The sequence below is a fragment of the Prionailurus bengalensis genome, chromosome A3, assembly GCF_016509475.1.
Source record: "Prionailurus bengalensis isolate Pbe53 chromosome A3, Fcat_Pben_1.1_paternal_pri, whole genome shotgun sequence".
Classification (NCBI taxonomy): domain Eukaryota; kingdom Metazoa; phylum Chordata; class Mammalia; order Carnivora; family Felidae; genus Prionailurus; species Prionailurus bengalensis.
In genome coordinates, this window is record NC_057354.1 from 32,263,659 (window position 1) to 32,279,772 (window position 16,114).

Genomic DNA, 16,114 nt, shown 5'->3' on the forward strand with positions numbered 1-16,114 from the left:
TATGTGTTGCCAAGACTTTTAAACTTTGTATATAGTTTGTTGGCACGCATAAAACTTTCATTTTTTATGAATGTACCAATGTTTTCTTTTATGGATGCTGGGTTTTGTATTTTTAAAGTACATTATTTTTGAAATTTTGTATATTCTAGTATTTTTGTATATCTGAGATTTCAATCAGTACCTGCTACCCCAGTGCTACAGCCTGCCTGCATCTCTCTTCTGAAAGCTGGAGAAGAGAAGCTCCCTGACCCTACTGCACAGTTTGGTTCCCATGTGTAGGGTGCCTTGTCAGCTTTACAATGGTTTTCTGGGTGATGTCTTTGTTCTTCTAGAGTTGATTGTAGGTTTTATGAAAACATGAACCACATCTTAAATTTCTGTACCCCTCTATCTACTCAGCACATAGTAAGAACCTTCAATTAGGTTATATTTATAGCATTCCCTACTTTAGAAGGGGGGAGAAGGGAATGCTAAAGTGGTTGGGGATCACTGTTCTTATGCCCCAAAGCTGTATCCCCAAAGCCTGAGTCTTCCTGTCACCTTTGGGTGGACAGCTTCTATTTGGCTGTTTGATTCGAATCAGTTTTGTTCATGAGCCATACAGAGAGAACTGCTTACCAGTTAAGCAAACATGACATTCACAGTGCCCTTGAAAAAAAATCAAAACAAAAAAATCCCTTCCCTTTTAGGACAAGACGTAGGGTAGTTTCTCCTGAAGGTTTGGTTTTTTCAAAGAGCCAGAATTCACTCTTTTGCCATGACTCAGTGGAAGTTATGCACTCTAGACACAAGCTAGGGCCATGGGCATTAAGTTGGATCTAAACCAAAGACTGAGCAGGAGCTCCACAGAAATGACAAGGAATAGGGCTTATTTTGAAGAAGATGCCAGTTAAGGAAGAAGTGGGAGCGGAGATGTGCCTTTGAAGACCAGACTTCAAATCAGGATCAAGGAGAAGACAGTGCCACGAGAGGCAGAATCACCACCGTGCACGAGAAAAGGGTCTACACAGAAGAGGTGGCCTGAGGCATCCTCCTCAAACAGGTGCCTGGCAATGAACGGGAAAGAGCAATAAGCATGAAACTAGGATAAAACCACCCTGTGCGTGTGGAGGCTGGTGACTCAGTTTACATTTTCTACATTTGGCCAGTTAAGTGCTGACTTACAGCTCCACAAAAGGGCCACACAGGGGTGAGGAAGGGGCAGAAATTCAGAGGATTTATTTCACCGCTCAGTTGTCCTAGTGAACTTCAGGCGGCAGGTGTGCATGTAATGGGAGTTGGTAGCCAGCTGGGGTACAGACGGTCCCTCTTCCCTGCAGTGGGGAGTGTAGTGTGCACCATCATGGGGCTTGTTCATGAGAACCTGCTCTTAACCTTGGCTTCCTTCCTAAGCATTAAGGATTCCGGCTCTGTGAGGCACTCTCCTCTTGTTCCTTTGTTTATGTAGATGGAAAGGGGCAGAGCACACTGTGCTGGGCGGGAAGACCCCCACAAACTCCTGCCAACTCAGGGGCAGCTGACCATACCTGCCAGAAAGTAAAAGACGAAAATCCAAAGACAGCATATATACATTGATCGTTCTAACCCTACATAGCGAAACAGAAGATTATACACATGAACCCTACTTCTGATAACTCAATGACTCAATTTTACACTTCCATGCATTCACATTAAAGCAAAAGGAGAGACAGAAGAGAAAAAGTATCTTACTTTGGGATTCAAGTCAAAAAAAGTGTAGTATTTAAATCGTAACAGCAGCTGTTCATCCTCCTGGATGCCTTGTTCCATAAGGGAACGGGAGGAGTCCAGCCAACTAGAAAACAATAGGATGGGTTTTAAAAGTCAATCCATTTTACACACATATATTACAATATTACATAACATGTTTGTATACATACTTAAATTTATATACATGCATTTACATTTACATATACACGTATATATAAGTGTACACGTGTGTGTGTGTGTGTGTGTGTGTGTATGTGCGTGTGTGTGTATTTCCTTGAACAAAGTCCAAGTAATATAACGAAAAACCTGTAAGGGAGAGGACTTGATAATAACTTGTATCTGCATTTCATTTTATAGCTTTAACAACTTCTTAAGTGCTTTCTGTATATATATTTTGTTTACACAGATACTTTAAAGTAACCCAGTGAAGGAGCCAAGGCAGTTCTTATTTTCTCAGTTTTATACGTGAGAAAATGGAGTCTTAGTGACATTAAGTGATATGTTCAAGGTCATGTGCCTTGTCGTGGAGCCAGAATGAAAATCTGTACCTGCTGACTTCCTACACAGCCTCTCCTCTACACCAGCTGGTCCGACTCAACGCTGGGTCTATCTTATTGTCCAGAACTTTCTGTAACAATGGAACTATTCTATATTGCCCTGTCCAATAGAGTATCCACTAGTCACATGTGGCTACTGAAGATTTAAATATGGCTCGTGCCACGCTTTAATTTTAATTAAATTCAAATTTAAATGTAAATATCCACATGTGGCTAGAGACTCCTATACTGGGTGGTACAGTTCTAGAGTTGAAAAATAAGTACTGGGCAATGGTGAGGGGTGGAGAGGTGGAGATGAAAAGTTAACAGCAGAACGAGGCAGGGATGAGTGGCATCCAGTACCACAGAATGAAGATGGCTTGAAAGTCTATTATAACAGGCTTTCGGGGGGGGGGGGGCGGGGAACATAAGGATGACTGAGATGCAACCTCTGTCCTAAAGGAAGTGGCAGTCCAGTGGGGGAGTGAGCATCATAAGGTAGGAAATGGTGGCACGGGAGCGAGTAAGTGTCAGAACAGGAGTGCAAGGAGGTGAACCCATCCAGAATGGTGTTTCTGAGTAGGAGACGGTATGTGGCTGGGTTGAGCAGGAAGAAGGAAAAGAATCTTGCAGCAGAGCAAAGGTAGTGATAGAAAGTGTGTGTGCGCACTGTAGGGGGAATGGGGTATGTGAGTGCACGGGGTGGAGACATCTGCTAGGCCAGCTCTCATTGGGAGTAGAAGGCTGTGAACAAACTTGACTTTATGTGAACAGTGGGGAGTGAAAGAAATGGTGGTTTGAGAAGCAGTCTGAGTGTATGTTCTGAGATGACTTCAAAGCTGAAGGACTCACTCATTCAAACACCTAACGGAAGATGTGGTGTTCCACAAAAGGCGATGAGGGCCAGGTGGGCCACCTTGGATCTCCCCACTGCCCCATGGGACCAACCCACTTATACACTGCTCTACATCCCTTCAAAAACACTTTGCACATCCACAGGGATGGAGAAGTAGTATTCACATAGGGCAATCCATTGAGTTACCAGAACACATAAATGTTGCCATACTTCAAATGTTCTTGCAATGACCAAAGGTGGCATTTCTCCCTTCTGTAGCCAAAATCAGCGCTGATTTTTGCTAATAGTGTACAATCCCCAGGCATGCTAACTTAAAAATTAAACAATCCCCTCTCCCCCACCTCTGTGACATCTCTCTTACTGTATCAACAACACCAGTTAACAGAGAAGGAAAACGGAGCCATGTCCTTACCCTGCGTTAAGCTTCGTTTTGTCAACCAGAGACCGAGGCTGGTACATATCAGCCAATGCTTCTGGTGATTGGGGGGGCTGGCTGAATGCGAGGATGCTGCAGTTTTGTTCGGTCAAAGGGCTGTCACTGAACCATGTCATGGTGGATGACGCTGGCGTTCCATTGATGGGATCATATGTGGGAGTCATGGTTCTACTATATAATCCAGGACTTACTGCAAGGCAGAGGCAAGCTTGTACTATGACCTGAGATTCAGAGGGAGGAATCTTTGGGAAAATAAATACTAACACTGCTTATGCTAAAATGGATTTTGAATTTAATTGTTTGCACTATTTAAAGTAAGGAGATGAGTCATGACGGGGGAGGCGTTTTTTAGCTCCTGGGAAGGCTGAGAACTCACAGGCCACAAAAGCTTCCAAAACCAACCCAGACGAATGCTGGGGACTCTCTCCTTCTCAATAATTCAAAATTCTATTTGGGGCACCTGAGTGGCTCAGTCGGTTAAGTGTCCAACTCTTGGTTTTGGCTCAAGTCAGAATCTCATGGTTTGTGAGTTCAAGTCCCACATCGGGCTCTCTGCTGGCAGTGCAGAGCCTGCTTGGGATTCTCTCTCTCTCTCTCTCTCTCTCTCCCTTTCTCTCTGCTCCTCCCATTTGTGTGCGCTCTCTTTCAAAATAAATAAATAAACTTAAAAAAAAACCCCAAAATTCTATTTCAGCAGTAAGTTTTGGCACCATTAGTGAACAGAAGATCTCACAGAATGCATGTACAGACTATAGTTTTGGGCAAATCCTTTAAACAAATAATAGTACTTGCCAGTTTTAAAAACCTAGCTAGTTGATGGCTTATAAATCACATAGTTTGTGTAAGGAAAATGCAAATAATCCCTTTTACTCTTTGCATTGGGATATACTCTGTATGAAAACCTTTGATATTGTAAGCAGTTTGTTTTTATATAAAAAGACAAGGATATTGTCTTTCCAGAATTTTTACCTGCCCTCCTGTTACATGCCCAATGCAAAATTTATTTATTTAAAAAAATTTTTATGTTTTATTTATTTTTGAGAGAGAGAGAGACAGACAGACAGACAACGTGAGCAGGGGAGGGACAGAGAGAGAGGAAGACACAGAATCTGAAGCAGGCTCCAGGCTCTGAGCTGTCAGCAGAGAGCCTGACGCGGGGCTCAAGCTCACAAACCACGAGATCACGACCTGAGCCGAAGTCGGACGCTTATCCGACTGAGCCACTCAGGTACCCCATCCATATGCCCAATGCAAAATTTAAACTACATTCAGAAAAGAATCACATGAAGATAGGATCAGGAAAAGTATATTTGAGTGATCCAACTAATCTCTTTTCTCCCCAAATTCACAGCCAATTCTCCTAAAGTTTTGCTTTCATCAGTAACATTATTTAACACAGTTAAAATAATGAGCTATACAGCAGGTAGAGCACACGACTCTTGATCTCAGGGTCATGAGTTCAAGCCCCACGTCGAGCGTGGAGCCTACTTAAAAAAATAATGAAATATAAAAAAAACCTTGTTAAAAAAATTCTATGAGTTCTAAAATTAATTGCATATCCTTTCCTCATCACAGGAATCCTGCAATTTTAGTCCTTCTTTGGGGGGGGGGAAGGGAGGGGAGGGGAGGGGAGGGGAAGAGAGGAGAGGGGAGGGGAGGGAAGAAGAGGAGGGAGGAGCCGAGGAGTGAGATTTCTTGGGATTTAAGAAATCCTTGGATTCAAGCATGGAATAAAACAAAACACCTGTCATGAATCATACCTGGTGGACCTGAAGTCGTTGGAGACCCCTCGAGATTTAAAATATCTTCAATTATAGGCTCCTTGTTAGTTTTGTCTTTCTTTTTCTTCTTTTTAAAATAGTCACCAGAAGGCTTTAACAAGGAGAGTTCTTCTGATCTTCTAATGTCTAACAGACAAATGAATAAATATAAAGAAGGAAGAAAAACTATCAAAGAGTAAAAAGAAAATACCTTCTAAGACTCAGAGTCATGCTAGGCATCTGAAATAATTTCTCAGGAAATTCCTGAGAAGTAAATGGAACTAAATTGCATCCCTTTGGAAGAAATAGATGGGTGTGTGTGTGTGGGGGGGGGTGGGGGTGGGGGTCAAAGATCAGAAGATTTAATCTAATAAAATTTCTAGTTGTTTTTTAACTTATTATGAAAATATTTCAGACATACACAAAGCAAAAGGAATAGTATAATGGCCTCCTCATGCTTTCATCACCCAGGTTCAACCACTATAAGCATTTGGCTATAATTTCCCCTCCCTCTCTTTTTTCTTTCTTCAGTTTTTTTAAAAATAACAACCAAGAACCCCACCATTTTCTTTCTTGAACATAGATCCCGAGAACCTTTCCCTTTCACTGTGCACAATCGCTAATTTCATCCCTGCGGCAGACAGTATTGGTGTCCTGCCCATCTCTTCTGGGCCCTCACCATTTCAGTGCACTCTGACCCGACTTCCAGTGGCAGCAAGGACAAGAGTCTTTCTGCCTGAGGGCTTGCTCTGGATGCCAGAGTGTGCACTGCCCAAATACTGATGCAACAGGCCACACAAGTTCAGAGAATTAACACTTCCAAAAACAGCCCTCAGTGACTGACATGAGCGGTATATTAATACCCCCAGTCCCTGACCCATTGGGTGGGATAGGTCTGAGGCATGTTTACACTGTCTCCCAGAAGCCCCCCAATTGCCCCCGAGTGTGATTTGATTGGTGACGCTCTCTTACTGAAGAGCTTCTCTTTCCAGTCTTACTTCCTCACCCCCAACCAGTGTTTTCTGGAATCTCCTCCCCCCAAAATAAATGTTTGTACTTGAATTCTTATCTCAGGGTCTGCTTCTGGAGAACTCAAACCAAGATGATTCCCATTTTTTTTCCATTAGTCCAATATATTTATAACTGCCATTGCCAATCAGAGCTCCTGATAACCATGAACCACCATGAGCTTCTATATGATTCCAAGTGAAAGCCGAGGAATATGGACGTTAGAGTCTGTGAGCAGCTTTCTGGGAGGCAAATGCACTGATCCCATAGGTCCTGCCAGTTTTCAAACATTGCTTAGTGCTGAGGCTAGCAGTTCAGCTCCATCCTTTTCCTCTATAACTAACGATGCTTGATTGTCAGGTTGCAACACACACCTGTGCCCATTCCAAATGCATAATTTATATACGAGACCTGGAGATGAATCAGAATTTCCAGTAGAAGCACTAGAAACAAAACAAAACAAAACCTACATCTCCAAGCCCGAGATTTGTGTCTTGTCCTATCTTTGTGGGAAAACTCATCATATTACTAAATTTGATTTAGCTTCAATTGAACAGATATAAAAAAGGTGACTAAAAATGGCACATTGAGCCCTTTATGACTACTATGAAGACGTAATCTGGAAAAGAGAAGAACATCTGACTGCTTCTGTATATTTTGGAACCTCAAATTTTCAGTCCCAGCCATGATGTGTGTTTCCAGTCTACTATGGACTGGGTTTTATTTGATCATTTACTTTGTTTTCCAATCCTCATTGGAATATTACTGAAAACAAGGTGCCCTGGTGCTTGCCATTTGCCCACCATGTACCAGGGCACTGCTGAGGAGTTCTGTACTAGAAGTTCCATTCATTTGTTCGCTTAATAGTTAATGAGTAGCTAATGTGTGCCAGGCATTGTGCTAGGTGTTAGAACACAGGTGTGCTCAAGTAATGGCTTCTGTCTTCACCCTATTTAACATCACACCAGCCCCTACTGCCCACTGGAACTCCTAGTCCTGCATATACTGTCACACCTTTTCTTTTTTTCTCTACCAAAATCTCCTTTTAACATCTTATTTTTTAAAATTTTTTATTAAAAATTAAATTTTTTTTTAATGTTTATTTAGTTTTGAGAGAGAGGGAGCACAAGCAGGGGAGGAGCAGAGAGAAAGGGAGACACAGAATCCGAAGCAGGTTCCAGGCTCTGAGCTGTCAGCACAGAGTGGGACGCAGGGCTCGAACTCACGAACAGTGAGATCATGACCTGAGCCGAATGAAGTTGGATGCTCAACCGACTGAACCACCCAGGCGTCCCCCCCCCAAAATTTTTTTAATATTTATTTATTTTTGGGATACAGAATACAAGCAGGGGAGGGGCAGAGAGAGAGAGGGAGACACAGAATCTGAAGCAGGCTCCACACTCTGAGCTGTCAGCACGGAGCCCGATGCGGGGCAAGAACCCACGGAGCGCAGGATCATGACCTGGGCCGAAGTTAGATGCCCAACCAACTGAGCCACCCAGGCGCCCCAAACATCCTATTTTTAAATTAATGTTTACATTTATTATTTATTTTCTGCCTCTGTATCCTAGAATGTAAGCTCAAGCAGGGAAGGGATTTAGGCCTATTTTTATTGTTAAGCAATCTCTAGCACTCAACACAATGCCTGCCTAATCAATATATATTTGTTGAAGGAATGAATGAATAGTTTAATGGGAAAGATAGGTCACTCATTCATATATTGTATATACTATATTCAAATGCTGAATCTCAGCCTTGGAACCATAGAATGTACCTACCCGCTTTCAAAAAATATGAAATAAGAACCATGATGCAGGGTTTACTTCCATTATAGAAGTGCCACAAATAAATGGTTTGGGTAGTGTTGTCCCTAATGACTGTTAAAGCCATAAGAATTAGTTTTCAATCCATAATTAAGTGTACTTTTCTCCTTAAACTCCACAAATAATTTTTGTGGATAGAATTTACTAGAGCCAAGCGTTAGGAAAGCAGTTAAGACATTGCAACACTATTATCTCAAAATCAGTAAACATATATCAACTCTATGGTGGTAATGATTTAATGGAACTCTTGCTTGTTTGTCTTAAATATAATGACGATATTACTATGGCTCAGAGGAATGAATTTGTTTTGGGGGGCGGGGATCTTAATGGGTCTGTTTCAAGACTTCTTTTGAAATAGCTTTAAGCTTTGTGGAAGTGAATCTGATTTCCTCCAATAATGTTCCATTTGGTTTAACTCTACTTACATGGCTAAAGTCCCCAGAACCAGGCTTGAAAAGTATGCTTCCTAGTAAGGGAAATGTTCTGTAAAGCCAAATGCTTGCAGGCAGAAAGCACACATAATTTTCCTGCCCTCCTTTGCTAACAGTCCAAAGGGCACAGGGCCCCTCTGGGGTACTCACTCAGGATTTTGCAGATATCACTGACAGCTTTAAAAACCACAGCCGAGAAGCTGACACGCAATCTCACTGTCTTCACATTTGGCAGGCGGAGGCGGAGCATTTTATGCTGAGGGGTGAAGAGAAGCTTTGCATCTGCCTGGACTCCATATTTGTCCAGGGTCCAGTGCGTTTTCAGAAGCCAGCAATGCTTTTGTTCCCACCAAAGGGCAAAGTCTGACCAGTCTTGGGATATGTCTGCAAACATGAAAAATACGATGAAGTAGAATAAGAACGAACTTTAAGAGTCCATCCATTGTGTGCAAGAACTTCAACAAATGGGTCTTCAGCTCCCCATTCCCTTTTACAACCTAAGGCTTAACAAGCCTCAGCACCTCTTCAAAGTCTCTAAAGTGGGGTGGGTAGAAAACAGAGCCTGAACCTCATCACAGTGATATTTAAAAATTTTTTTAACGCTTTTTATTTATTTTTGAGACAGAGAGAGACAGAGCATGAACGGGGGAAGGGCAGAGAGAGAGGGAGACACAGAATCGGAAGCAGGCTCCAGGCTCTGAGCCATCAGCCCAGAGCCCGACGCGGGGCTCGAACTCAAGGACCGCGAGATCGTGACCTGAGCTGAAGTCGGACGCTCAACTGACTGAGCCACCCAGGCACCCCCACAGTGATATTTAGATACGGTGAAAGAAACAGACACATCCTTTTGCAGGATCCTCTATTTCTCTTCCTCCTGTGGGGAGGGGGCTTGCTCTCTGAGCCATCGTAAGAAAAATAAACAGAAAAACTTAGATGATCAGACAGCCTAGATTAGCCATTTACTGTTATTATAACAGAGAGGGTTTCAAAGGTAGGGAAACCATCAAGAAACGGGAACTTACTGATCTGTTCTACTAACTTGAGCATCAGCCCCCCAACATGCAGGTCTCCAGCCACTCTCAATGTGACATCTTTCTGCTCCTCCTCATTTGGATGGTCAACTCTGACGACGAGCTCCCAAGAAGCAGATGCAAAGTCCGTGGATGAGAGCATCGTGGCAAAAGCAGGTGTCTGCCGACAAAAAGTGAGACATGGATCAGAAAGTGAGAAGGAAACAGGAGCTTGCCAGTACGTCCCGCAGGGCAAAACTTTCTTCCATTTTAGCCTCTTCTTCAGGAACTCTGCAGGGTTCCCAGTACTCAATATTAAATTTAACATCTGAACTTTGAAGACAAAAAGTCTTATAAGGTCTCAAGCTTTCCAGATTTGTGTAACTTTATCTTTCTATTCCCCCAGGACCTATTTTTTTTCTGTGCCTGCCCAATGCATCAATCTTCATTTTCTGTCTCTATGGACTTTTCTTGACTTTCTCTGAACTACTGTGGCAATAGGCAACAAATCATGGCAATCCTTGATATCTTTTTAAACAATCACTTTCATGGAAGTATAATTTGCATGCAATAAAAATGCACGGATTCTTTTTTGAGTATAGTTGACAATGTTACATTAGTTTCAGGTATACAATATAAAGATTCAACAACTCTATGTTATGCTGTGCTCACCACAGAAATGCAGATTTTAAACATACAGTTTGATGCCTTTGTTATATACAAATGATGCCTCGATAAAGTTTATTTTAGAAAAGGATGCCATGAAAATCTTTATCTATCTATGTATATTATTACATTCCTCCTACAAATATTGATGACATCTTCTGGTATGAAAATTAAAAAAACAAAAGTATAGCAAAATAGTTTCTATTTCAGTCATATAATATGTAGTTTTACCTTAAATGCATATAAAGATATAGGTCATTAACAATTATTGCCAGGTATTTGATTTACTTGAGTTACCATTTTATATTATATAAGAGTTGGTAAATTCAGTGCATCAATTAAGTTTTTGGACAAAACTCTGGTAAAAGATTGAAAACAGGAATGACAGACACACAAAGCCCACTCTTCAAAACACAGATGGGGTGAGAACTTCAGACTCAGAGTTTTCCTCTCTTTCGAGGAACAAGAATAAAAATGAGCTAAGCAGTATCACAACTGACATGTTTCAGGGGGAAATAGGAACACTGGAATCCAAAACTGGCTGAACTTAAAATGACAGCTCTGTTTTACTTTACTTTTCTTTTTTTTTTTTTTTTAAACAGGAGACTCTGCCTTGTTGGTTTTTTTTTTTTAATGTTTATTTCTGAGACAGGGAGACAGAGCATGAGTGGGGGAGGGGCAGAGAGAGAGGGAGACACAGAATCTGAAGCAGGCTCCAGGCTCTGAGCTGTCAGCACACAGCCCGACACGGGGCTCGAACCCACGAGCCGTGAGATCATGACCCGAGCGGAAGTCGGTTTCTCAACCCACTGAACCCCCCAGGCAGCCCAGCTCTGTCTTACTTTTAAAACAGAAAGCACATTCTGCCCCTTCTCCGCTCATGCCCTGTCTCTTTCTGTTTCTCAAGAATGAATAAACATTAAAAAAATTTTTTTATAACAGAAAGCTCATGATACTACCTCTCCTGGCTATTTAAAGATTTAAAATAGGGTGCCTGGGTGGGTCAGTTGGCAAGTGTCCGACTTCAGCTCAGGTCATGATCTCATGGATTGTGAGTTTGAGCCTTGCATCGGGCTTTGTGCTGTCAGTTCAGAGCCTGGAGCCTGCTTCAGATTTTGTGTCTCCCTCTCTCTCTGCTCCTCCCCCACTCACACTCTGTCTCTCTCTCAAAAATAAATAAACATTAAAAAAAATTTTTTTAAAGATTTAAAATAAAATTATCAGGCATTTAAATGATAACACATCTTTTTCATTTTACTACATAGAGACGGCTTATAAGAGATGCATGTTTTCTTTAAGGCCTATTTTTTTTTTTTAAATGAAATTTATTGTCAAATTGGTTTCCATACAACACCCAGTGCTCATCCCAACAGGTGCCCTCCTCAATGCCCATCACCCACTTTCCCCTCCCTCCCGCCCCCCATCAACCCTCGGTTTATTCTCAGTTTTTAACTTAAGGCCTATTTTTGAGAAACATCAGTGCACTCGAACTCCTAAGAAGGAGCTTCTCCGATGGAAAGTGCACAAGTCTGCTGGGCATCTATTAACCTGCAGATTCTGTTCAGCAGGTCTGGGGTAGAGTTGGAGACCCTGCATTTATAACAAGCTCCTGGTGACACTGGTCTGTGGCTCACACTTTTGAGTTCAGACAGCCACGTGAACAATCAGCTCCAGGACTCAGTCCCCCCCTTCAATCTACCCCAAATCGATATTAAGCCAGGGACCATGGTGATACCTGAGGAACATTACTTTTAATAATAAGTAATAATGATACCACCAGTGTTATACCAGTTTTGTGTGCATTTGAAACTGTTCACATTTGAAAGCATCAGAGAATCTCAAAATACACAAAAATGATACGCTGCAAATCTGAACAGGCTTAGGACAGATTTCATTTGTTCAAATCAAGTTCAAGAGTTCAGAAGCAGCGCCTTGTGTTTTTATGACCAGAAGGAGCCCAGCGATGTAACGCTTGTACCTCTGCATGCACAGAGGCACCTGCGGACACCTCTTGCGTGGGCAGTGAATGCTATGCAATTGGGCCTAAACTCTCACTTCACTGTCATCATCAGGCTCAAGTATCATTTATTCTGTACTTACCCGCTGAAGTATTCTGTGTGAACCACGGAGTACGTGTTATCTTCTTTACCTGCTCAGCAATCCCATTTAGAAATGAGGAAACTCGGACTCTGAGAAGTAAGACAACTTGTTGGAAGTCACACAGCAAGTTAGATGGTGGAGCCCAGACAGAAATCCAGGTGTTTCTAGCTCCAAACTTTCAACCACTACACTGGAACACGTCCTTGACAAAGTTGCAACACCAATATGAAATAAAACTCTTACAACCACATGAGCTAAACTCTCAGGAGCCTTCACTAAGTGTTTCTACTAACATCTTTCCCAGTGAGGAGGCAATAAAGATAACTCCATAACTTGGCATTGAACTATTTGACTTCAAGACCCTCACAATTTCTAAAACGCTATGGTTTGAGGTTTAGGTATTTAAAAAAATTTGTACTTTCAAGCGACTCCTTACTGCTTGTTTCATGAGTATCAGTCATAGGTCTTTTCCTAACCTGGGCAGTCAAAACACTTCTCACCTAGGCAATACATGGTGATTCCCTTACAGCGAAATTCAGGCTAAAATTAGACAATCTGGTTTCCCCACATTCCTCTCCTATCTTTCTGCACCTTCATTTTTGAGAGAATTTCTCATCTGCAGCAAGCTGTTACTTGTTGAGGAGAGCAGCAAACTCCAACGGGGAAAGTACATCCAAGGAGACCAGAACGGGAAGCAAAGTGCACCAGCAGACCTGCCTTCCCTGGGTGAAGCCCAGCTGTCCACCTTGCAAACAGAAAATGCAAGAAAGAAGGACAGACATAGAGGCAGACAGGCGGCCAGACAGAAAAACGAGGGAAATAGCCCCTGATGCTTCCCCTAGAAGATCAGAGTGCCTGTCCAAAGGCCCCTGGGCCTGTCGGTTTGCAGCCCTGCAGGGTCCTGGGGCCAGGAGGTGTGTGGTGTGTGGATAGAAACCTGCTCCGCGACCCATGAGCGCAGCCCCTGCGGCTAGACGGAGAGTTTATTTTGCGAGACCAGATACGCAAGGCTGGGGAAAGTGGTCCCAAGCAGGGACATTACTTTTAATTCAGCACCTATTTACGTGCAAGGGGCTGCTGAAAAGAAGAGGTAGGGGTTTCGGGCATCGGTGGTGCCCGTTTCAGTCCCCCTCTCCGCCCCCGCCAGCCCTCGGCACTCACCTGCTTTCCGGCCGAGGGTGGCGTGCAGCCTCGCGGACGCGCACGTGGACGCCTGCGCCCCCAGAGCCGGAGCGGAGGCGCCCCCCGCCCGGCCGGCGAGCGAAGGTGGCGAAACTGGCGAAGCGGGGCGCCGGGGCCCGCGCTCGCGGAGGCGGCGGCTCCGCTGGTCTGGGCCGGCCGTGCTGCGCGCGGCCGCTGCGGGGAAGCCGCCCGTGACCTCTTGCCGAAGCTCGGCGCCCGCCTCCAGCGGGGCGCCGGGTGCGCGGTCTCCGCCCTGCGCGGCCCCCGGAGGCCGGGCCGAGGCAGGTGAGGGCACGCCCAGCCCCGGGCCTGCTGGGTCTCGCTCCCGGAGCGGAGAAGCGCTCCGCAGAGTTGTGAGGGCCGAGGGTGGCCGAAGGGCTGCGGCGGGATGGCGGGGAGAACCGGGGCGGACGCTCACCCTTTGCGCCCCTCTAGCGACCTTTCAGCCGACCCTCGCAGGCCGCCTCCAGTTTTCCCGGTTCCCCGAGGCCCCGCTGGGGCTAGCAGCCCCGGTGGTTAGACTGGCTACGTCCCCTGCCCTCCAGGTGTACCTGTTACTCACACCCCGGGGGTACGTCCAGGCCCGGAGAGTCCCATGTCTCCTTTAAAGAGCCTGGGGACCTGCGATCACAACAAGAGCGGCTCATCTCTGAGTAAGAGGATGATGTAGACCCCGGAGAAGGGCGAGGCGCCGCAAATATGCACAATGGGAGACCCAGGGGCAACCCAAGGCCATGCCCCAGGCCGGAATCCGGTGGCTCACCTCAGATTCACCACCTGGTGCAGCCCGTCGCTTCCGGTCGGATTTACTCCCGAAGAAGGCTGGGCCACCCTGAAGGGTGGGTGACTGGTCAGTTTACACAACCTGTCCAAGCCTCCTTGGTTCATATTACGCACATCCGTTGAGTGTTTACTACGTGCTAGACCTGGGGCTGAGCTCTAAGGATGCAGTGGTTTTATAAAAAGTCAAGGCAATGATAGTTTCCTCATCTGTGAAATGGGTAGAGAGATGGAAAGTCCACAGCCACTGCAGGGTGGGATTTCATTCAGTTCATGGCAGAATTTCATGCAGTATAATATAGGCTTTAAGCGATTTACACCAAGTACATAGGCTTGTAAGAACTTCATTTAAAATGCTATAAAATTTAGAAGTGGAATATTTGTTTTTGCTTGAACATTACCATATTCAGCCGTTGTAATGGGTTTTGAAAGTATTTTACATTTAATTTTAAAAAGTCAGTTGAATAATTGTTAGCAAATGTGGGTTTTTATAATTAAAACAAAGTAATTAAAACTTGAAACCGAATTTCCTAATTTGGTAAAGTTTGTCAACTATGGGAATAATGTCAGCTGTCATCTGGTCCCACTTCCCTGTGTGCCCAACACCAACTGAGCAGATATGTTGTCTGGGGCAGAAAATGTTTAAAGGTTTGCTTTGCGGAGACTGCGCATGGCTGCTTAGGACATAGACATTCTTTACGATTTCCTGTGTGACCTTGAAGTAGTAATGGTTTCATTTATACCAAATTGGGGTCTCATTTTAGTTGAAAATATCTGGGTTTTGCTGAAGAATTTAGCTGGCTTTAAGCTTTCTGTTTGGTCTGTTATTCTTTAAGCTTTTTTAAAAAAATGTTTACTTATTTGTTTTGAGAGCGAGCACATGAGAGTGGGGGGGGGGGTGGGCAGAGAGAGAGAGAGAGAGAGAATCCCAAGCGGGGCTCAATCTCAGGAACCATGAGACCATGACCTGAGCTGAAATCAAGAGTCAGATGTTTAGCCGAATGAGCCACGCTGGCACCTCTGTCTTTTAAGCTTTTAATGGAAATATATTTTATATTTCTATGCAAGAACACAAATCATGAATATATAGCTGATGAATTTTCACATATGGAAGACACCTGTATAATGAGCATCAAGATTAAGAAATAGAACATTACCAGTCCCCCAGAGTTCCTTAGTCCCCCCTTTTAGTTGCAGCTACCCACCCCAACTCCCCTCCCCCACCCCGGTCCCCCCAGCAGGAACCCCTATCCTGACTTTTAACTACTTACATGGGTTTTGCTGATCTTTGTATTGTACATAAATGGTACAGGATGTATGTGCTATTTAATGTCTGGTTTCCTTTGTTTAACATTATGTTTTTGAGTTTGAGTTTCATCCATATTTTGTGTCCTTGACTTTTTTTTTTTTTTTTTTTACTTACTACCTGGTTAATATCATTCTTATGACACAGGTCTGACACATCCCTTAAGGTCCTGGGTTAGAAATGAATTAAAAGGTGTATTCTGGCTTTAAAATTTCATATATATGTATATATATATATATATATATATATATATGTACATATATATACATAACAATCACCCTTTCTTAAAAAACACACAGAATCAGTTATTTAACCTACAGATACTAATCAAGCAATGAATTAGTTTATTTAATTCATTCAGCCATTGTATTACCATGGCTCAGACACTGTGATATGTGCTGAAAGTACTCAGATTATCTAGGCACAGACTTTATCTTCAGATGTATTTATGATGCTGGAGAATACAGAAGTGGGGTATCTACTTCAAATTTG

The 16,114-nt window shown here is 43.6% G+C and overlaps 1 protein-coding gene across 2 annotated transcripts in view; it reads right to left on the reverse strand.

Moving 5' to 3' along the window:
• FERMT1 (FERM domain containing kindlin 1) overlaps nt 1–13,642 on the reverse strand; it is a 35,644-nt gene extending 22,002 nt beyond the window's left edge. The window contains exons 1-6 of one of the 2 annotated variants that reach the window (XM_043602861.1): nt 13,516–13,642; nt 9,601–9,769; nt 8,729–8,962; nt 5,317–5,463; nt 3,533–3,746; nt 1,711–1,813 (exon numbers count right to left, since the gene is read on the reverse strand). In XM_043602861.1, the coding sequence (XP_043458796.1) occupies nt 1,711–1,813; nt 3,533–3,746; nt 5,317–5,463; nt 8,729–8,962; nt 9,601–9,751 (849 nt within the window). In that variant the 5' untranslated portion in view covers nt 9,752–9,769; nt 13,516–13,642. Of the gene's footprint in view, nt 1–1,710; nt 1,814–3,532; nt 3,747–5,316; nt 5,464–8,728; nt 8,963–9,600; nt 9,770–13,515 lie in introns of those variants that run through there. The other variant, XM_043602862.1, reaches the window with a different exon arrangement.
• Nucleotides 13,643–16,114: the final 2,472 nt, after the last annotated feature.